General features: G+C 52.5%; 2 protein-coding genes across 2 annotated transcripts; both read right to left on the reverse strand.

Annotated features, from left to right (window-relative positions):
- Positions 1-5,918: 5,918 nt before the first annotated feature.
- cav1 (caveolin 1) lies at positions 5,919-14,858 on the reverse strand. Its single transcript, XM_068312465.1, has 3 exons — positions 14,665-14,858; positions 13,483-13,650; positions 5,919-7,628 (listed from the first exon to the last, which is right to left on the reverse strand). The coding sequence occupies exons 1-3, from the start codon at positions 14,698-14,700 to the stop codon at positions 7,284-7,286; spliced, it is 549 nt and encodes a 182-aa protein (XP_068168566.1). The 5' UTR covers positions 14,701-14,858; the 3' UTR covers positions 5,919-7,283.
- Positions 14,859-16,006: 1,148 nt separating this feature from the next.
- On the reverse strand, positions 16,007-19,716 carry cav2 (caveolin 2). Its single transcript, XM_068312466.1, is given in 4 exon segments — positions 16,007-17,598; positions 18,188-18,366; positions 18,493-18,585; positions 18,587-19,716. Coding segments are annotated over 4 exon segments (480 nt in total). The 5' UTR covers positions 18,644-19,716; the 3' UTR covers positions 16,007-17,447.
- Between the last annotated feature and the right edge of the window lie 3,083 nt (positions 19,717-22,799).

The raw sequence follows: 22,799 nt of genomic DNA on the forward strand, positions 1-22,799 counted from the left end.
AAACCACAAGTATGACGATCCCAGCAGGAATGGTCGCCATGCGACCCGGTTCCTGCAGCGGTCACGTGACCCACAGACGAGGAGCTCCAGGAGGACGACTCACTGGAGCAGAACAGAACCTAGTGGAAGCCTCCACACAAACAGAACTGGAGATCGGTCCTCATGGAACCAGATTCAGGCCTTAACGGGTCCTGATCGGTGTCCACTTACTATTGACCAGCTGTAGATTATTAATCCCTGTCGGGTGAAACCAGGATGATCCAGGTATCACTGGAGAAGGTCTCTGCTGGTCACTGGTGGACTGAGGGAACTGACTTGTTGTGGCGCCCTCTGCTGGCGGTCAGCTGAACAGACTGCAGGCTGGTAAACAGGAAGTGAAGATATTGATCGAGGGGGGGGGGTCAAACTCATTTCCACTGAGGGCCACATCAGCATCATGGCTGTCCTCAAAGGGCCAGATGTAACTAATAAATGTAACTACTCCTTAATATTATTACTTATTCAAGTTACAAACATTACATTTGTAACATGAATCCTTTTAATCTGTCAGGTTATTAAACCCACAGAACTCCATCAATCCATCAATCAAGGATCAAACTATCAATCAATAAAGAAAAATAACATCAGACACAAGTTAGGACGTTAACTTTGTTTTTTGTCAAAGTTAAAATAGCCTTAATTAATGCATTGTGGGAAATGTAGTTTTTGGTCAAAGCACACTTTTGACCTATTTTTTGGACTCTAACCTTTTATGCTCTTGCGGGCCACATAAAATGATGTAGAGGGCCACATTTGGCCCCCGGGCCTTGGGTTTGACACATGTCCTCTAGACAGTACATAGTGGTGATCAGGGAGGGGCTGCTCTTAGTCTCGAAGGGGCTGTTTCTGTCCGGTGGGGGTTATTTATGCCCTGAAGCGTCGATACTGACCCCGGTTCACCGCTGACCAATGACAGTGAAGCTTGATTGATGCTCCGGCTGCTTCAGTCCCTAAATGGAGTTTTTACTCCTCATAGATGGAGGGGGGGTGATTAAATCAGCTGTTTGTCTCCAGAACCAGACATCGGATCATAAAGCGTCAGATTAAAGACCTCCAGCTGGTCATCCTCCAGAACATCTCCCCCTCCATCACCAGAGCTGCTGGAGGTCCAGGGTTGTTTCAGATGTTTCAGACGCTGTGAACTTCATGACCCGTGTTCATCTGGTGGAGGAGACTCAGCTGTGAAACACGTCGCTCTGCTTTCCGCCCGTCTCCAGGCAGACGTTAGCGACGCCGCCGGCGCTCCTGGTGGGATGGATGAAACCCTGAACCCCAGCCAGAAACACCCGTTTGACCTGGAGAGACACCCGTTAGAGAACCTGACCTTCAGGGGCAGGTTCGTGACCTTTCGCTGTTGTTTTTCAAACGGTGAGCTCTGATTAGCGAGGCGTGGCACGCGACTCGTGTTCACATTAGCACGACACAAACAGGAACTTCTTCCTCCAGCTTCTCATTAGTTCTCCTTTTGAAGCCTGACTGACAGTTACATTCCTCCACAGCCTGCGGTGAAGGTCCCCTGAACCTGTTGGGGGGGTCGCTGCTACGGTTTGAACCATTCAGGCGTCTTTAATCATGGTGCGTTCTCCGGCCCCGCCCACCCGGGAGCCTGTCAGGGATGATGAATGAGTCACGCTGGCAGGGCTCTAGAAACTAATTAGCACAGGTAGAACCACAGGTAACAGCACCGCCGAAGGGCTGCCGTGATTGGCTGGGAGTTGTCTGCTGACAGACTGTCAGGATCAGAACACAACCCCCCCAGAGACGCAGGTTTGGAGATTTATTTCGGTGTTAACGCTGCAGACTCCACCCGATGGTTCCCATGACGACCCCTGAGGGACGACCTCTGAGTGATGTCACCACCCTCTGGTTTGACTGACAGACGTGCGTTCTGGATGATGAGGGTCACGTGACATCATTGTTGGCGTGGTGGGCGTGTCTCCTGCTGGTATTGGTGGGTGGGGCATCAGAGCCTCCATCTCCCACCACCAATAAAAACCGTCCTCTGGAAGGGAAATCAAAAGATTATAATCTGGTCCATGACAGGAAATGGAATCAGCGACCCGCAGACCCGCACGCCGTCAGCAGGGCGGCGCCGCGGCGTCGGTATCGGCCCATCTGTTCTGACGGCGTCGGTATCGGCCCATCTGTTCTGACGGCGTCGGAAGCGGACGCTCCTCAGACGGTCCCGTTTGTCCGACGGCCGTCAGCCTCCAGCGATGAAGACGAGCTGCTGAAGCGTTCAGAAGGTCCCCTGATGAAGACGAAGTCCACAGATTCGCTATAAATAGAACCCCCCCTCTGTGTGATGTCACTTTAGCAGGATGAAGTCTCTGACCTTTGACCTTCATCACTGAGCTCCTCCCTCTCCTCGTTCCTGTTGATTCTGTTCTCGCCGCGCCGTCTCGTCTTCAAGTGTTTAGTAGAATCAAGAGCTGAGAGACGCCGAAGACCCGACGGAGTCGACTGGACCCAAGAACCAGCTCTCTACTGGTACCGCCCACATTACTCTTTACTGGTACCGGCCACATTACTCTCTACTGGTACCGCCCACATTACTCTCTACTGGTACCGCCCACATTACTCTTTACTGGTACCGGCCACATTACTCTCTACTGGTACCGCCCACATTACTCTCTACTGGTACCGCCCACATTACTCTCTACTGGTACCGCCCATATTACTCTCTACTGGTACCGCCCACATTACTCTCTACTGGTACCGCCCACATTACTCTTTACTGGTACCGCCCACATTACTCTCTACTGGTACCGCCCACAGGACACTCTACTGGTACCGCCCACAGGACACTCTACTGGTACCGCCCACAGGACACTCTACTGGTACCGCCCACATGACACTCTACTGGTACCGCCCACACGACGCTCTACTGGTACCGCCCACAGGACACTCTACTGGTACCGCCCACACGACGCTCTACTGGTACCGCCCACACGACGCTCTACTGGTACCGCCCACATTACACTCTACTGGTACCGCCCACACGACGCTCTACTGGTACCGCCCACATGACATTCTACTGGTACCGCCCACATGACACTCTACTGGTACCGCCCACATGACATTCTACTGGTACCGCCCACATGACACTCTACTGGTACCGCCCACACGACGCTCTACTGGTACCGCCCACACGACGCTCTACTGGTACCGCCCACATTACTCTCTACTGGTACCGCCCACACGACGCTCTACTGGTACCGCCCACACGACGCTCTACTGGTACCGCCCACATTACACTCTACTGGTACCGCCCACAGGACACTCTACTGGTACCTCCCACATGACACTCTACTGGTACCGCCCACAGGACACTCTACTGGTACTGCCCACATGACACTCTACTGGTACCGCCCACAGGACACTCTACTGGTACCGCCCACATTACTCTCTACTGGTACCGCCCACATGACACTCTACTGGTACCGCCCACATTACTCTCTACTGGTACCGCCCACATTACTCTCTACTGGTACCGCCCACACGATGCTCTACTGGTACCGCCCACACGACGCTCTACTGGTACCGCCCACAGGACACTCTACTGGTACCGCCCACATGACACTCTACTGGTACCGCCCACAGGACACTCTACTGGTACCGCCCACATGACACTCTACTGGTACCGCCCACAGGACACTCTACTGGTACCGCCCACATGACTCTCTACTGGTACCGCCCACATGACACTCTACTGGTACCGCCCACACGATGCTCTACTGGTACCGCCCACACGACGCTCTACTGGTACCGCCCACACGTCGCTCTACTGGTACCGCCCACACGTCGCTCTACTGGTACCGCCCACAGGACACTCTACTCCGTTGCCATGACAACAGTCCCCTGGTGAGCAGCAGAGATCATCCAGTGAGATCAGGGGGGTGACATCATGACGACAGAGGTCCCCCTCATGCCTGAAATAAACCCCCCCAGCTTTAAAAACCGGCGCCTCTAAAACACAACGGAGTGTTTTTGTCCAACAGTGAAAACAGTGAAAACACACTTAGATGAAGCACAAGAAATGGAAGCGGTCTAATGATCCGTGCTGATGGAGCTGATTGAAACAGGAAGACGTGCAGCAGCACACGGGACACGTGTGGAACACAAACCCACCGTCACGCTAACACAGAGAACACGCCGGTGTGGTGACCAGCACTCACCACCATCGTGAACAAACACACTTCAGGAGCAGAGATCTCCACAGAACATCTGGTTCCCTCCAGACCTGTCAGGATGCCGTCAGCAGAGATTATAGTGGAAACAGGATGAGGGATTATGGGATTATATGTGGGATTATACGTTAACAATGTCGGTTGATTTCACTATTTGTTCTACGATTTAGATTGGAGTCAGCACACGGATCAGGGCGTGTTCAGGAGGTGTGGTGGATCAGTGCATGGTTCTGTTCTGAAGGTGAAGCTCTCATCATGTCTGCATGTTCTACCTGCATCAGCATGTTCTCCTGTCCTCATGTTCTCCTCCTGTCTTCATGTTCTCCTCCTGTCTTCATGTTCTCCTCCTGTCGTCATGTTCTCCTCCTGTCTTCATGTTCTCCTCCTGTCGTCATGTTCTCCTCCTGTCCTCATGTTCTCCTCCTGTCTTCATGTTCTCCTCCTGTCTTCATGTTCTCATGTCTGCATGTTCTTCCTGCATTTGCAGGACCCTGCCCCCATGATCTGGAGGACCAATCATCCAGCATCCATGTCCGGTCTCAGGTAAACGTGATGTCATCCTGGAGCCAGCAGAGGAACGGCTGCTACACATTTTTACTGTTTTAAGTATTGAAAGCATGTTTGATCCTGTCACCGGAGCTCATGTGCACTTCCGCCTTTCGTCACTAGAGGGAGCTGTCGTCTCGTTCAAAAGAGCTGAATGTGTTTCAGTGTGAAATTGGGACAGGTGAAGCACTGGTGGTGTGCAGTGTTTCAGCAGAGGAACAGCTGGGGGTGGGGGCAATGGAGGCCTGAGGCCTGGAGGGAAGCCCTGCCAACGGGAGGGGGGGGGGGGGTTAGGATTATATTCAGGGTGGGGGCCAGGATTCAGATGCCCTCAGACAGGTGACATCACCCAGAGAAGCTCTGATCTAATGGCTAGCACTAACCTCTCACCATCAGGTCACCGCCATGACCTCATCAGTATGATGGTGATGATGATGATGATGATGATGATGATGATGATGATGATGATGATGATGATGTCGTCTGTGAGGACCTATCACAGCTGTCTTTGCCACAGCACTGCAACGGAATGGAAATTTCCCTGTGAGTTGTGTGTGTGTGTGTGTGTGTGTGTGTGTGTGTGTGTGTGTGTGTGTGTGTGTGTGTGTGTGTGTGTGTGTGTGTGTGTGTGTTTCAGCGTGACTGTGTTTTCCTGTCCTGTCAGACGTGTCTCCCTCTGGGTGTAGACTCCAAGCGCTCCTCAGGTTAAATCCTGACGTCTCTTTTTTAACGTCAGTATTTTATAACTAATAAAACTATAAACGTGTTTTATTTTGAAGGAAAGGTGAAAGTTCAGCATCAACAAACACATTTAAGGAAACACAACCTTCACGTTCATTTGTCCGAATACTTTTGGCCACCAGAGAGTCCAGAGCCGCCCCACCCTTCTGTTTGTTTGGTAACCATGGCGACGCCGTGCCAGCAGGACGGGCACGGGGGGGGGCTCTGACGGGCCCAGATAGGAGCGTTATTCTTTCCTCTGCTTTAGGGGGCGGGACTTCCTGTGCAGATGAATGGGGGCCACAGGCGGGCGTGGCCCCGGATCACCCGACCATCAGATCTGCTCTGATTCAACATCACAGGAGGAACAAACGGCTTCTGTTCACGAGGATCACGTGTTACACGCAATGACCACACGCCACACGGGATTATATTAACTTTAATGTGCTCAGCGTGACGTCGTACAGAAGCAGGAGGAAAATATGTCCTATAAAAACATCACCGTTAGAGGCTCAGGACCCCCCCGTCCAGAGAACAGGTGCTCAGGTGTGACCCCCCCCTGGCTGAACACAGCAGGTAAACTAAAGGTGACCGAGTCGAAGCAACACCCTCCCACCCCATCGCAGAAGCCCCACCCAACAATCTTTGGGGAGGGGGGGTATCAGCTTTCCAGCATCGTGTCCACAGTGGAGAAGTGGGGCAGCAGAACGAGCTAACGGGGGCAAATGGCAGAGGAAGAAAGGGGGGGGGGGCCAAAACTGATGAACAGAGGAGAAAACAAATGCCTCACATTGTCCAGCTCCAGTGCATTAACCCCGCGTTAGTACCCCCCACCCCCCACCCCCGGGGTAAGAGGGCGCTCAAGCACAGCAAACAGGAAGACGTCCACCTGCCCCGCCCCAACAACACTTACCCGACGGACGATGACACTTACTGCACCGGACGATGGCTGTGCCCCCCCCCCCCCCCCCCACAGCACATACAGGTGAGGTGACCCCCCCCCCATGTTAATGATGGTGTCTAAATGCAAACAATGATGACAGGGGTAATAACGAGGTGATGAAGGTGGGCGCTAACGCACAGCGTGAGGCGATGAGGCGGGCGTGGCGGTGGGGGCGTGGCAGAGGGGGCGTGGCTTTGGCGTGCGTGGTGGCAAGCTGCTGGCGAGGCTTTGGCGGGTGCATGCAGGAATGAGGGCAGGTTCAGTGTGTGAGACTGCTGGACATCCAGGTGAGGGTGGGTCGGGGGGGGCAGGCGTGTTGGGGCAGGTCGGAGGTCACGGGGGGCGAAGAGGAGCCCGTCGCCGGGCCGGTCGGCCCGTGGCGTTGTTTGGTTTTCGCTGAGTCAGATGGCATCTGGCCGAGCTCAGGCTTTCTCTGTGAATTCACCCCCCCCACACACACACACACACACACCCCTGCCCCCCCCCCTCCACCACATCCCACCCCCCTGCCCTGAATAACGGCTCCAAAACAAACACAACAAGCACCAGGAGACGGCGACACCCCCGAATCGATCGGTGTGATCGACGGCTGCACCCTGACAGTAAGGAATAACACAAAAAGGGGGGGGGACAAATCCCTGGAGAATGACCTATGACCTTGGATTTCCTGTGCCCACCCGATTGGCTACAGCGGAGAGAAACGCATTTGACGTAGAGGGCGGGGTCAGGTGCAGTGTGACCACGCCCTCTCACCTCCAACCCAGCTCCTTTGTGAAAGTCTCTGTTCACCTGTGAGCTCCGCCCCTCCCACCCCCCTCCCGGGCCCCTCCCCCTCCCCCTCGCCGCTACACCATCTCCTTGGACAGGCGGATGCGGATGTTGCCCAGGCACCGCCCCATGGCCTCGTACAGCGGGTCCAGGAAGGTGTGCACGCAGATGGAGTAGACACGCCCCACGCAGTGGATCTCGATCAGGTAGCTCTTGATGCAGGGCACCACCGCCCAGATGTGGATGAAGGACAGGATGGCGAAGAAGACCCCCCAGACCAGCGCCAGGGGGATCCCCACCAGCGCCGTCAGCAGGCGGTAGCACCAGTACTTGGTGACGGTGAAGGTGGTGAAGCTGGCTTTCCACACGCCGTCGAAGCTGTAGGTACCTGCAGGCTCAGCGATCACGTCCTCAAAGTCCACCTGGGGGGGGGGGGGGACACAAACACTCAGGACATCAGGACCAGTTCTATCAGGAGAAAACATCTGGAGAAAACATCTGGAGAAAACATGTGGAGACGCTCGTCAGGGGTGAAGGGGCACTCAATACGGAGCAGGTGGGCGGGGTCAGGTACACTGTTTACAAATAAAACAGGAAGTGACAGGGGGCGTGGCTAATGTGCTCCCAGGAAGCTGCTGTAAACACTCGCCATGTCTTCATTTGGAACGCTGCGCTCCACAGGAAGTGATGCGTTTCGTAGCCACTTTAATACAACAGTCAGCTTGATCCGACAGGAACATGTGTATGTATGTACATGTTTACATGTTTACATGTTTACATGTTTACATGTTTACATGTTTACATGTTTACATGTTTACAGTTCCAGGATCAAACACTCTCCATCTGATCAGTTAAACATGTTGGGAACTCATTTGTTTTCTCATGTCGGAAGCAGGACCCCACAGGACATTAGCTTAGCTTAGCTTAGCTTCTATAGCTTCTGGAGCTCCATTTATAGGAGGACGTGACATTAAGGGCGAATGTTTTTATATATTTTTATATAGACTAAACTAATTACAAGCTAACCCCCCCCCCCAGAAGTTTGACCTGTCATTAGATTTAACAGCAGCTTTCATGTGATGCAGTAAAGCGTCCTGATGAGACACACGAGGTCTTTAATGAAACCCACCAGAGCTCCTGCTGCTCTTCATTATGAGAGGAGATTAAATCTTTTTCCGATCCCAGACGTGTTCTTTTGGACCAGAACCCTTCAGTCGCTCCAACGTGGTTCTGTTCTTAAAGCAGCAGCTTGTAATCAGATTCCTTCACGGTGAGCCGGAGCTCTGCTGCCTCAGAATATAAACGCCACTCCGACCACAAACCAGCAAAGAGCGTCACATTTTTCCATCGCTACGAATCCTGAAGCCGACCCAGTTTCCAGAACCTTAATGGAGACTAAATGAAGGCCTTCAGAGGGATCCAACCAGAACCACAGCGGGGCTGCTCCGAGGCAGGACTAGAACCAACACCATCATCATCATCATCATCATCATCATCACCAGCTGAACACACACCATGGTGAACCCGCTGGTGAACGTCAGCTGAACAGAACATCCAGAACTTGTTCCTCCAGGGTTGATTTGAACGCTGGAGTCCCGGGGTCAGCATGTGACCGGTTGTCACGGCAACGCTATTATTGAGCAAATAAGGCGATGTGCTATTTCCAGAGCGCTATCTCCAGGCCCTCAGCGCCGCTTGAATGGACAAAGTGCCCCCCCCCCCGGAGGAGGGGTCAGAGTCCACTTCACTAATGGGCTCCTGTCGGGTGGAGGGTTTGATTCTGGACAGGCGTGTGATTGGACGACAGCCGGGAAGTTTCTGCGTGTATGAAGGGTCGTTTGCATTTGTTTCCCTCCGTATTCAAACTTTATAACAATTTGCATGACCTTTGAAAGAAAGAGGGGGGGTCCATCAAACCTCTAAATGGAAAAACATCCCAGAATGCACTGGGATGCTTGTGTGTTTGTGTGTGTGTGTGTGTGTGTGTGTGTGTGTGTGTGTGTGTGTGTGTGTGTGTGTGTGTGTGTGTGGTGGGTTGCTGGAAGGGATTCCCTTCCTGCTGGTGTTTTTTTGAAATGGGCCACACCCCCCCACACACACACACACAGACACAGACACACACACACACACACACACACACACACACTCTCCTTTGCCTCAAACGACCCCAGAGTGTCAACAGCGTGGAACCGAGGCAGACAGGAAACTGTTGACTGATGGTTCGCGGCAGGAACAGTGATGTCAGCCTGATGCAATGGGGGGGGCAGTATGTTGGGGGGTGGGGGGGGCACAGTGTTAACCTGTCTGCTAGTTAAAGTAGTTAAACACTGGTAATGAGACGTTAACGTCACAGCAAGACGTCGGTTCTCGTCTCGGGAGACAACAGAAATGGAACGCCCCCCCTGATGTCACCTACACACACTGATCCATCACACTGATCCATCACACTGATCCATCACATTGATCCATCACACTGATCCATCACACTGATCCATCACACTGATCCATCACACTGATCCATCACATGGATCCATCACACTGATCCATCACACTGATCCATCACACTGATCCATCACATGGATCCATCACACTGATCCATCACACTGATCCATCACACTGATCCATCACACTGATCCATCACATTGATCCATCACATTGATCCATCACATTGATCCATCACACTGATCCATCACACTGATCCATCACACTGATCCATCACATGGATCCATCACACTGATCCATCACACTGATCCATCACACTGATCCATCACACTGATCCATCACATTGATCCATCACACTGATCCATCACATTGATCCATCACACTGATCCATCACACTGATCCATCACACTGATCCATCACATGGATCCATCACACTGATCCATCACACTGATCCATCACATTGATCCATCACACTGATCCATCACATTGATCCATCACATTGATCCATCACATTGATCCATCACATTGATCCATCACATTGATCCATCACATTGATCCATCACATTGATCCATCACACACTCTAAGGTTTGAACTGAACCGGTTTAACTGGAGCCGTTCAGCTTCATGTGCTTCTGGTTCTCACTGAAAATCTGGAACCGTTAAAGCAGCAGTGAAATAAAGAGTTCCATTTTAACACTGTGTGTGTGTGTGTGTGTGTGTGTGTGTGTGTGTGTGTGTGTGTGTGTGTGTGTGTGTGTGTGTGTGTGTGTGTGTGTGCTTCACGAGGGTTTATGGAGGTCATTAAACTGCATTCTATTCTGACGCTGGAAGGAGATTCTGACTCAGAGCGGGGGGGGGGACGGGGGGAGGAGAATGGGAGGAGTGGGGGGGTGAAAGCAGGCGGTAGAGACGTCTGTCATCAAGAGAGGAGAGAGTCAGGGGAAAATCTGAAACTTTATGAAATCAAAATTTGGTCCTTTGCTTCAGTTTCAGTCGGTTGGATGCAGAGCAACAGGTTGGATGCAGAGCAACAGGTTGGATGCAGAGCAACAGGTTGGATGCAGAGCGACAGGTCGGATGCAGAGCGACAGGTCGGATGCAGAGCGACAGGTTGGATGCAGAGCGACAGGTCGGATGCAGAGCGACAGGTTGGATGCAGAGCGACAGGTCGGATGCAGAGCGACAGGTCGGATGCAGAGCAACAGGTCGGATGCAGAGCAACAGGTCAGATGCAGAGCAACAGGTCAGATGCAGAACAACAGGTTGGATGCAGAGCAACAGGTTGGATGCAGAGCAACAGGTTGGATGCAGAGCGACAGGTCGGATGCAGAGCGACAGGTTGGATGCAGAGCGACAGGTCGGATGCAGAGCGACAGGTCGGATGCAGAGCAACAGGTCGGATGCAGAGCAACAGGTCAGATGCAGAGCAACAGGTTGGATGCAGAACAACAGGTTGGATGCAGAGCAACAGGTTGGATGCAGAGCAACAGGTCGGATGCAGAGCAACAGGTCGGATGCAGAGCAACAGGTTGGATGCAGAGCGACAGGTTGGATGCAGAACAACAGGTTGGATGCAGAGCAATAGGTTGGATGCAGAGCGACAGGTTGGATGCAGAGCGACAGGTTGGATGCAGAGCATCTACATCTACTACTACTACAAGTATTACGACTATTACTACTACAATTTCTGCTACTACTATTATTACTACTACTACAATTATTATTACTAATACTACTGTTACCAGTACTACTAATACTACTACTATAACTATTACTACCACTACTATAACTACCACTACTATAACTACTACTACTATTACTATGACTATTACTACTACTACTATTACTATAACTATTACTACTACTACTATTACTATAACTATTACTACTACTACTATTACTATGACTATTACTACTACTACTATAACTATTACTACTACTACTACTATTACTATAACTATTACTACTACTACTATTACTAAGACTATTACTACTACTACTATTACTATAACTATTACTACTACTACTATTACTATAACAACTACTACTACTACTATTACTATAACTATTGCTACTACTAGTATTACTATTACTACTACTACTATTACTATAACTATTACTACTACTACTATTACTATAAATATTACTACTACTACTATTACTATAACTATTACTACTACTACTATTACTATGACTATTACTACTACTACTATTACTATAACTATTACTACTACTACTATTACTATAACTATTACTACTACTACTATTACTATAACTATTACTACTACTATTACTATAACTATTACTACTACTACTATTACTATAACTATTACTACTACTACTATTACTATGACTATTACTACTACTACTATTACTATAACTATTACTACTACTACTATTACTATAACTATTACTACTACTATTACTATAACTATTACTACTACTACTATTACTATAACTATTACTACTACTATTACTATAACTATTACTACTATTACTATAACTATTACTACTACTACTATTACTATAACTATTACTACTACTACTATTACTATAACTATTACTAATATTACTATAACTATTACTACTACTACTATTACTATAACTATTACTAATATTACTATAACTATTACTACTACCACTATTACTATAACTATTACTACTACTACTATTACTATAACTATTACTACTACTACTATTACTATAACTATTACTACTACTATTACTATAACTATTACTACTACTACTATTACTATAACTATTACTACTACTATTACTATAACTATTACTACTATTACTATAACTATTACTACTACTACTATTACTATAACTATTACTACTACTACTATTACTATAACTATTACTACTATTACTATAACTATTACTACTACTACTATTACTATAACTATTACTACTACTACTATTACTATAACTATTACTAATATTACTATAACTATTACTATAACTATTACTACTATTACTATAACTATTACTACTACTACTATTACTATAACTATTACTACTACTACTATTACTATAACGATTACTACTACTAAACCAGTACTGCCCATCTTTCCTGCTGCTGGTTCTTCACCACGTGGCTCCTCTCTCCCCTGATGCTCACTGCAGGCATTTAGGGAGGAGCAGGGAGGGGTGAGGGGGGGGGTGAGCGGGGGGGCATCAGGGGGGAGGCTCGGGGTGTGGTCAGGGATATCCCCTCAGACTCACCAGCTCCTGGTGTGTTTCCCTCCTGTTCCACTGAGTCCAGGCCTTCAGAGCGCTGACCCCCCCCCCCCGTCCCACGCAGTGAACCGTTTGACACGCTACCCTCTGGAGGGGGGGGGGTGTCACGCAGCTGCGCTCCCCGCGACCAGCGGACGCGTCAGGTGTCTCGCAGCGCACCACTCCTCGTTCCGCGGCCTCACCCTCCGCGGGTTCTAACCAAATAAACAGTCGGTGTGTGGTCCGAACCGGAGCCGCTCCGAACCGGAGCCTCTGTGTTCCCACAGCAGGGGGGGGGAGCGTTCCCCTGACGCGGGGCCCGCTCGGCTCCTGTTGGACCCGCAGACGCGGATCTTTTCCTAATAGGGTCACGGAGTCTCTGCAGGAAACGTCTGGATCCACGGCGCGTAAAGGCGCCGCGGTGCGCTCCTGACGCGCGTTACGCACCGCTCTGACACCGTTTGACGCACTCCGCGTGGGTTTACCGTAGAGGTGACGTCAGTCCAGACCGTCCGACAGGTACTCCCGACCCGCTGCGGAACCGCCCGACGCGGACCGAACCGACCCCCGGTAGCCCGGACGGGCTGAAGCGGACCTCGGGTCGGACTCACCTTCACCACGTCGTCGTTGATGCGCTTCGGGTCCCGGTTGACCAGGTCGATCTCCTTGGTGAGGACGTCCTCCAGCGCCTTCTCGTTCAGGCTGTCGGTCTCCATGTCCTTGTTGTTCGGTTTGTAAATGTTCCCCTGTTTCCTGATGAACGGAGAATGCAGGAACTCCTGTCGGGACCGGAGGCAGAGCAGAGCGTCAGGAGGAGTGTGTGTGGAGTGTGTGTGTGGAGTGTGTGTGCGCAGCGCGCTGCGAGCTGAGACTAGAGCTACCAGCCTGCCCCACACACACAGGGATGGGTCTAAACCAGCAGCGAGTCAAGCACCACACCCCTCCATCCAGCCGCAAGGGGTCCTCACCGCCCGGACGGAACACACACACACACACACACACACACACACACACACACACACACACACACACACACACACACACACACACACACACACACACACACACACACACACACACACACACACACACACACACACACACCCTCACATGACGCGCACCGGATTTAACGGCAGGGCGACGCTCGTTAAAACGCGTGAAGGCGCACATTCCAGACATGAACCCGTTCTCTCGTCAGGCTGGTTCCACACACGAAGAGGTTATTTTGGGCCAAACTGCAGCTTTCGGTCTATCTGTGGTCTGATCCATCAGGGCGCGTAAAACGTTCCATTTCTGTCCCAAGACTTAAAGCTGTGCGTAAACCCCCCTCCCCCCGGTTCCGGTAGTCCTCCTCTGCCCTCCGGACACTTTTCGATCTCTACTCACAAAACGGATTATTTGGCATTAAATCCAGTCCCGGGTGTCAGACTGAGACCTCCTGACTCAGACTGATGTCGATCTTCTGGGGGTTTTTGCGTAATTACGCACGGAAACATCACCAACATGGCGAGTAAATAAACGCTCCGGTGCGCGTTTCAGAGAAGTTTCGACCGGTGGAACCTCTCAGCGGTGTGCGAACGGACATTCAATGGTCCCTCACCCCCCACCCCCCCGCGTCTGCAGGAGGTGAGTGCCGCAGAAAAGGAGCGCATTGAGCATTGAGAGGCTCCGGAAGTGGAAAACATTCAGATCTCCTGAAGCTGACGCGTCACGATCGGACCGGGGCTGAAACGGGACCGGGGCTGAAACGGGACCGGGGCTGAAACGGGACCGGGGCTGAAACGGGACCGTACCTCTGGCGCGTCCCCGTCCCTCAGTCCTCCTGTCATGCTGTCCTCACGTTAGAACGGATTGACGCGGTGAAACAGACTGAATTAGAATCTAAGGAGGCGTGTGGGGGGCGTGGAGGCAGCCGGGCACTCAGGGGCCACCGTGGAGAGATAATCCCGGCCCCTCCCGTGAACGTGACTGGAATTTAATGCCGGTGCCGTGAGGGAAACCTCCGGTGTTCCCTCGGAGCCCACAGCGCGTCTGGCCGTCACCTGTGAGACCGAGACGGGGGGGGTCACCGTGGAAACCGCTCGGCAGGAGGGAATGTGACGTCATCTCCCACCAGAGACGTGTCAGAACTGGAGTGGAATGAATTTATCTGTGGGGGAATCAGAGAATAACGAGTGTTTTGTTCACTGGAGTGTGCGCGTTAACGGGGAGCGGCAAGGTGTGGCTGTTTACCGACCTGAGCCCGGTGGGGTGGGGTGGGGGTGGGGGGTTAAAACACATCAACATGTTTTTATTTATTCCACCAGAGGAATCCTGGCCCACATCACGCAGATTAAACTAATATTGACTCCTCTGGATTAACACCCGGGCTGGTGCTGGTTTTATGGGCTGGTTCGGTTTCTTGACACTCACCTCTGATGTGACTCCCCCCCCCCCCGCCCCAGCTGGCACTCAACTGTTTTCATCCACGGGATGTGATTGGAGGACTTGTTGGCTGCGTCTGGGTGCTGAAACCCACCGGGTGTCCCTCCATAAAGACTTGTTTTCACACCATTTAAAGGTGGTGTTGGGGGGAGGGGGTCACTTGATAAACCCAGGAGGTCTCCCCCCCTGCAGCACCAACCACAGGTTAATGGATTAAACCAATGGCAACTTCTTCTGTTGAGGCTGGACCATGGGTTCAGAGGTTCCACTGATGCTGAACCTCCAGGCTGCACCAACAGCTGTCAGACCCTCCATGACATCATCACTACCCCCCCACCCAGGGGAACAGACTCTTTCCGTGTAAAGCACACGTATGAGCAGCTCTGAGTGGTCACATGATGGTGATGGTTCTGAACCGGTGACAGAAACACAACCGACCAGTCAGGTGGGGTCAGGTGACATCACCTGATGACATCACAGACTGTGTGTTTAACTCCGGGGACTCTGAGCCAATAGGAATCCAGGATGACAGCAGACAGGAACGAGACGAGAAACATCCACAAGCAGCGACGAGTCAAGAAGAGCAGAATCACCTGTTCAGACAGCAACCTGTAGTAACCATAGCAACCATAGTGAAGGAGTCAGTGCCAGTGTCACTGACTCTGAGGCAGCGAGACTCCTCCCCCTGATGGAACAACACCACGCCACACGTCTGCAGAAACGTCTTTATTGAGTTCAGGACACGATCAGTTTGTACCAATCAGCGTCTAGAGATCAGTCATGTGACACGGGTCACATGACAGGAAGAAGAGTTCTGGCCTGAGCTGAAGTTTATTTACACCCCATGAATAAAGGCTTTAGCCACGCCCCTTTGATTCCTGATGGATAAAACTTTAGCCACGCCCATTCGATTCATTATGGTTAAGCTTTAGCCACGCCCCTTTGGCTCCTGACTGACGGAGGCTGAAGTCGAGCCAATCTGCACAGGACCTGATTCACACCTGCTTCCTGTCCACACGTCCCCCTCACCCCCTCCAGCAGCGTGTTCCTCTCATGTTGGAAACACTCGCCTCTAGTGCCTCACTCAGCGCCGCAGCAACAGATTCCACACGCCACCGCCGTCTTTAGTTCACTACTGGGTGTGATCACGCCTCAGCGTCACGCCTCAGCGTCACGCCTCAGCGTCACGCCTCAGCGTCACGCCTCAGCGTCACGCCTCAGCGTCACGCCTCAGCGTCACGCCTCAGCGTCACGCCTCAGCGTCACGCCTCAGCGTCACGCCTCAGCGTCACGCTTCAGTCTCTCCAAAATCATGGAGGCACCTTCAAAAAGAACCAGGTGCTAGCACAACGCTAACACCTGGACACTAACACCTGGATGCTAACACCTGGATGCTAACACCTGGATGCTAACTCCTGGACACTGACTCAGCGAGGTGGACGTGGGACGTCTCTGTAGAAACGCTCCACAACACAAACGGCTAGCCTGGAGGCTAACAGCTAATGAACCAGAGAATCGACTCAGGTGTGATGTCACTGCATAAATAACTAGGACCCTCCCCCCCGCTGGTGCTCAGCTGGTTAGTTCAGGAGCCCGTTAGCTTAGCATCATGTTAAAGCTAAAGGCCGTCACTAGTCAGCACGGCAGCACCAAAGCTGCATTTAAAAAAGTCTGTTAAATATTCATCTATGCCGACTCCGCCCACTTCGCTCAGCATCAAGTTGAATCATTTAAAATATATAAAATATATAAAAAAGCAGAAATATTACATCCTTAGCAAATCAGCAGAATTGCGTGAACAATAGCAACATGCCGCTAATCAATAAGATCGAGCTAATCAATAAGATCAAGCTAATCAATAAGATCAAGCTAATCAATAAGATCGAGCTAATCAATAAGATCAAGCTAATCAATAAGATCGGAGGGGTGACTGGTGGAGCACATGAGCTGTCCGTAAAGCCCCAGACAAGCCCCGCCCATCAGTCCGTGTGGCGGAGGTCTAATGGGTTCACCTGTTAGCGTTAGCGTTAGCTTTGCCTCATTGTTTTCTCAGCGTTCAGGCCTGTTGGTGACCTGATGACATCACTTCCTGGTTGACTTTACAAAGAGTTCATGTGCCCCCCCCTCACCCCCCGTCCTTCAGGCGTCTTCATCAGGTCTCCAGCATCTTCACGCCGATGGCGGACAGGCTCCGCCCCGCGCTGCGGTGCAGCGGCACCACCAGCTGGTCGATCAGGCCCCCCCACACCTCCCGGGCCGACCGGACCGCCATCAGGACGGACCGAACCAGCGGCGTCAGCAGCCTGGGGGAGACGGGAGGGCGTTAGTGCACGACCTGCAGGTCACATGGGCAAACAGTCTGCTCTCGACCAATCACGGTCACTGTCTGTGACATCATCAGCCTCCAGCTCCGCCCCCCGGTCATACTAAAACTGTTGATGGAAACAGAACATTTAGGCTCCGCTCTCTACTCTACCCATGAACCCCTGGGGGGTCTAGTTTGAAGACTCCTCCCCACAAAGGTGAAAGGTCACACCAACCTGCTCAGGTCAGCAAACAGCCCCCCCCCCGAAGGAATGCCAGCTATCCGGCGCAGGGCGCGGGGGGTAGCCTGTGTTCAACATTCCTGTCTGTCTTCCGTTCGGCTTCATTCCGTTCATAACGGGACCGAAGGGCTACCGGGAGAACAGCATGACGTCATTACGTCCGCCAGAGGGGGGGGTCCACAAGTGTAAACGTTATAAGGCTTCAAAGTGACGTCACAGAGTCTGGTGTGTGTGTTCAGTGTTAGACCCGGTGCCTGTGTGTGTGTGTGTGTGTGTGTGTGTGTGTGTGTGTGTGTGTGTGTGTGTGTGTGTGTGTGTGTGTGTGTGTGTGTGTGTGTGTGTTCACCACACGTGGACGCAGCTGATGACGGCGAACCCCCCCCAGCAGCAGCGCCCCCGGCCGGCCAGCAGCCGGTAGAGGCCGAACCGGAGCAGCTCGAAGGCGGCGTGGCTCGCGACCCACACCCGGTCGAAGCTGCGCGCGGACGCGGACACCGGCTCCGCGATGACGTCCTCGAAGCCCACCTGTGACGTCACACAATCACACCATCAGCCGCGACTTCCAGGAATTCACGCGCCGACAAAAGTCGTCTCACCGGATTGATGACGTCACGGCGCGGATCAATCACCGTAACAACCGACAAGCTCTACCTTCAGCAGCGCGTTCATGCCGTTCGGGTCGCGGTCCTGCGCCGCCGCGGACCCCCCCCGGTCCTTCGACCGGATGTTCTCCACGGAGAACCCGGAACTCGTCCGGGTCCATCATCACGGGGGTGTCGGTCCGCTCCTTCTCCAGACCCATGTTGTCCCGGCGGAGCGGCGGGTCACGCTGCTCTGCGCGCCGCGATGCGCCCCGCCCCGCCCCGTCCGGTGCGCGGCGCGGCGCTGGGGACACGACCCCCCCCCCCCCCCCCCGAGCGGGACGGGCGGTTCAGGAGCGGAAAACAAAAGTAATGACGCAAAAAAGTAAATAAAGTTTGAGTGGAGAGACTCGCGGGGGAAAGGCAGGAGCTGATTGGCCGACCCGAACCGGAAGTTACATCCTGCATCAAGAACCAGACAGGAAGTTGTTCTCCTCAGTCTGAGGCGTTCATGTGTGATGATGATGAAGATGATGAAGAGCATCATGAACATTACCCTGAATCAACCCCCCCCCCACACACACACCCCAAACGGAGGGAGAATGAAAAACATGTAAAGAAGGTGAAGAACAGACCTGAGGAACACCTGAGGAACACCTGAGGAACACCTGAGGATCACCTGAGGATCACCTGAGTGGCTCGCCCCCAGTTTGCATCTGATTTGTGTGTGAGGCTCAGCGTCGGCCTGCGGTAGGCCGGAGTCCAGCTGGTAGGATGATTGTAGCCCCGCCCACAGCGACAACCTCATTTGAATAACCACCAGGGTCCGGATGGAACCACGAGAAGAGAGACAGAAAACACACCAACACAACAACACACACTCCTGCATGAACACACTGTGTGAGTGTGTGTGTCCGTCTCCACAGGTGATCCACAGGTGGGACGTGACGTGGGTCTAAAGACGCCTCCAGGCTGAGTTCACGTCCCAGACGGGCTGGTCCTGAGTCTGGACCGGTTAACAGAAGGTCATGAAGAGGTCACTGGGAGATGGAAGAACCAGTGGAGCATCTGTGAGCTCAGACCCAGTTAGACCCAGTTAGACCCAGTTAGACCCAGTTAGACCCGGTTAGACCCGGTTAAACCCAGTTAGACCCGGTTAAACCCAGCTAGACCTGGTTAGACCCAGTTAGACCTGGTTAGACCCAGTTAGACCTGGTTAGACCCAGCTAGACCCAGTTAGACCCAGTTAGACCTGGTTAGACCCAGTTAGACCTGGTTAGACCCAGCTAGACCCAGTTAGACCCAGTTAGACCTGGTTAGACCCAGTTAGACCTAGTTAGACCCAGTTAGACCTGGTTAGACCCAGCTAGACCCAGTTAGACCCAGTTAGACCTGGTTAGACCCAGCTAGACCCAGTTAGACCCAGTTAGACCTGGTTAGACCCAGTTAGACCTAGTTAGACCCAGTTAGACCTGGTTAGACCCAGCTAGACCCAGTTAGACCCAGTTAGACCTGGTTAGACCCAGTTAAACCCAGTTAGACCCCATCAGATAGCTTGTCCTCTGAAGGGGTCAGAGGTCACTTCCTGTCCTCTGACCTAACAAACCTTCTGGATCCACTGCAGGATGAAGATCCTGGACCTGAACTGACCAATAGAAGCTCAGCTGCTCCTTCCTGCAGGTGGATTCAAAGCAGGTGACCAGAGCCACATTCCAGGACGTTCCAGGACGTTCCAGGACGTCCCTCCATTGAAGCGTGTGTTCCCTGGACAGGCGTGACTCATTTCATCAGCAGACCTTTGTCCAGGAGTTTCCAGGGGGAACAATGACGCCCCTGCCCCCCCACAGGGATTTCCTGCCGCACCCACAGAACTTCAGGTCTGAGACCCACATCAGCTCACGTGTGTTGCGTGTTGTGTGGCGTGTTGCATGTTGCATGTTATGTGGCGTGTAGTGTGGCGTGTTGCGTGTTGTGTGGCGTGTTGTGTGGCGTGTTGCATGTTGCATGTTATGTGGCGTGTAGTGTGGCGTGTTGCGTGTTGTGTGGCCTGTTGCGTGTTGTGTGGCGTGTTGCGTGTTGTGTGGCCTGTTGCGTGTTGTGTGGCGTGTTGCGTGTTGTGTGGCGTGTTGTGTGTTGTGTGGCATGTTGCGTGTTATGTGGCGTGTTGTGTGTTGTGTGGCGTGTTGCGTGTTGTGTGGCGTGTTGTGTGGTGTGTTGCGTGTTATGTGGCGTGTTGTGTGTTGTTTGGCGTGTTGTGTGTTGTGTGGCGTGTTGCGTGTTGTGTGGCGTGTTGTGTGTTGTTTGGCGTGTTGCGTGGTGCTGATGTGGAGATCCCGTCTCTGGACATGAGTCCAGGTTCTGACCCATGTGAACCTCAGGTGTCACCAGGGCTTCAGGTTGAGTCCCAGTTGGAACCAGATTCTGTTTTTGAACCAGTTTGGGGTTTTGGGCAGAGGGGGCGTGGCCGGCCCCGCCCAGTGGGCGTGTTCCCTCCCACTTCCATTCCTGCGGGTGACTCACTCTGAATTCTTTCCAGTCGTAACGGAGGAAGTTCTGCTCCGGGTCAGCAGCACAACCGTGGTTCTGTTAGTGTGGGTTTGGAGCCAGCAGCTCCTGCTGGGGTCAGGGGTCACACGCCGGGTCAGGGGTCAACAATGTGATTGATCTCCAGTGATGTCATTAGGTTCCAGGCGTGTTCCTTCAACACAGAACAGCATCATGTGGTCACAGAAACCTGCAGAATAAAACACACACACACACACACACACACACACACACACACACACACACACACACACACACACACACACACACACACACACACACAGGTGGAGGCTGTCCCGACAGGCCCAGCGTTCTGAAGACTGTCCCATTTGTTCAGGCAGTGGAAACATTTCTCGACACGCCTGACGTCCCCTCCAACCATTTTCCACCATCACCCCCCCCCCACCTCAGATGGTGTCAGAACGGAGGTGAGGGGGGGGTCGACCTCACGTCAAGTTCAATGTCACAAACAAGCTCATAAAGTGAAGACGCGTCAGAGTCAGGCGTCCAGAAGACGAGGAGAACCTGGACTAAAGGGGTCAAGAGACTCCGCCCTCCTGATGAGGTCAGAGACTCCGCCCACCTGATGAGGTCAAAGACTCCACCCACCTGATGAGGTCAAAGACTCCACCCACCTGACAGAACAGAGACACCAAATCAACCCAGGTGGGGGTTCACACCTGCTGTTCTGACACGAACCAATCAAATTGCTTAACACTCACTGGCTCCGCCCAGGAAGCAGGTCCGGCGCCATCAGGCCCGTTTGCTCCGTTCCATTCCAGAAGCATTCATTCAAACGGTGAGCAGGAAGGGAATGGAACCGCTGACCCCCCTTTTGGTGGGGGGGGTCATGAGCCAGGGGCATTGTGGGTAATGACTTGAGCTTCTTTCTGCAGGTTGTTTGTCGGAGTGAAGCTTCCTGAGCTAAAGGTGAACGACCCCCTCACAATGCAGGGCGGGGCCTGTGGCCGTTAATGATGATGATGATGGGTTTGTGTCCCTCCACTCATGGGGGGGATAGTGGGGGGGTCATTGTGTGGAGCTGAATGGAACCATCAACCAACCCCAGTGGAGAATCAGCACTGGAGCTTTGATCACATAGAAAACTAGTGAAGCAGGAAACGGCTGAATGGCTGTTTGATCAGCCCCCCCACCACACACACACACACACACACACACACACACACACACACACACACACACACACACACACACACACACACACCACCTCATATGTCATCGCTCTGAAGCCCAGAACCAGAACATCAGAGGTTTCTGTCCGAACCAGGAAGCCTTGTTATATAACAGGAGAAATGATTGGTCTATTGGCCGTCAGGGGGCGTGGCCTGATGCACCAGGCGTCGTCCTGCGGATGTGAACCTGGGAAATGAAATCTTCATCAAATCATTTCATGGTTGGTTGTTCATGAAGCCCTCCACCCGTCGCACCAGGGCCCGACAACAACCAGGCTCCTCCAGGTGACACAGGTGCGTTCAGGTGACCCCCGTGTGGTGGATGTTTGAGGGTGGGGTGCCTCGGCGAACGTTTCAGCATGTCGCGGCTCGCTGAACCCCCCACCAAACCGTCCAATCAGTGCCTCTTGCTGAGTGGCACGCCCCCACACGGCGCCCCCCCCCCCACTGAACACGCTGCAGGAATCGGGGGGGAACGATTCCTCAGAACACGTCAAACCTGACCAGAGAAGAACACGGAGCCCCCCCACGGGCCGCCAGCAAAACCAGGATCTAAAGGTCCGAAAGGGTTCCAGCACGTCTGAAACGTTCCCTCAGGCGCCGTTTCACGCTCCTGTCAGAGGGCAGAACGCCAGGAGGC

Source organism: Antennarius striatus, chromosome 4 (genome assembly GCF_040054535.1).
Source record: "Antennarius striatus isolate MH-2024 chromosome 4, ASM4005453v1, whole genome shotgun sequence".
Classification (NCBI taxonomy): domain Eukaryota; kingdom Metazoa; phylum Chordata; class Actinopteri; order Lophiiformes; family Antennariidae; genus Antennarius; species Antennarius striatus.

What these genes read in the sequence shown, in the direction of transcription:
- cav1 (XM_068312465.1), bottom strand. Translation starts at nt 14,700, where the DNA reads ATGACAGGAGGACTGAGGGACGGGGACGCGCCAGAG. An exon ending in GGGACGGGGACGCGCCAGAG is followed by an intron (nt 13,651 to 14,664) that starts GTACGGTCCCGT and finishes CGGTCCCGACAG; the next exon opens with GAGTTCCTGCATTCTCCGTT. An exon ending in TCAACGACGACGTGGTGAAG is followed by an intron (nt 7,629 to 13,482) that starts GTGAGTCCGACC and finishes CCCCCCCCCCAG; the next exon opens with GTGGACTTTGAGGACGTGAT.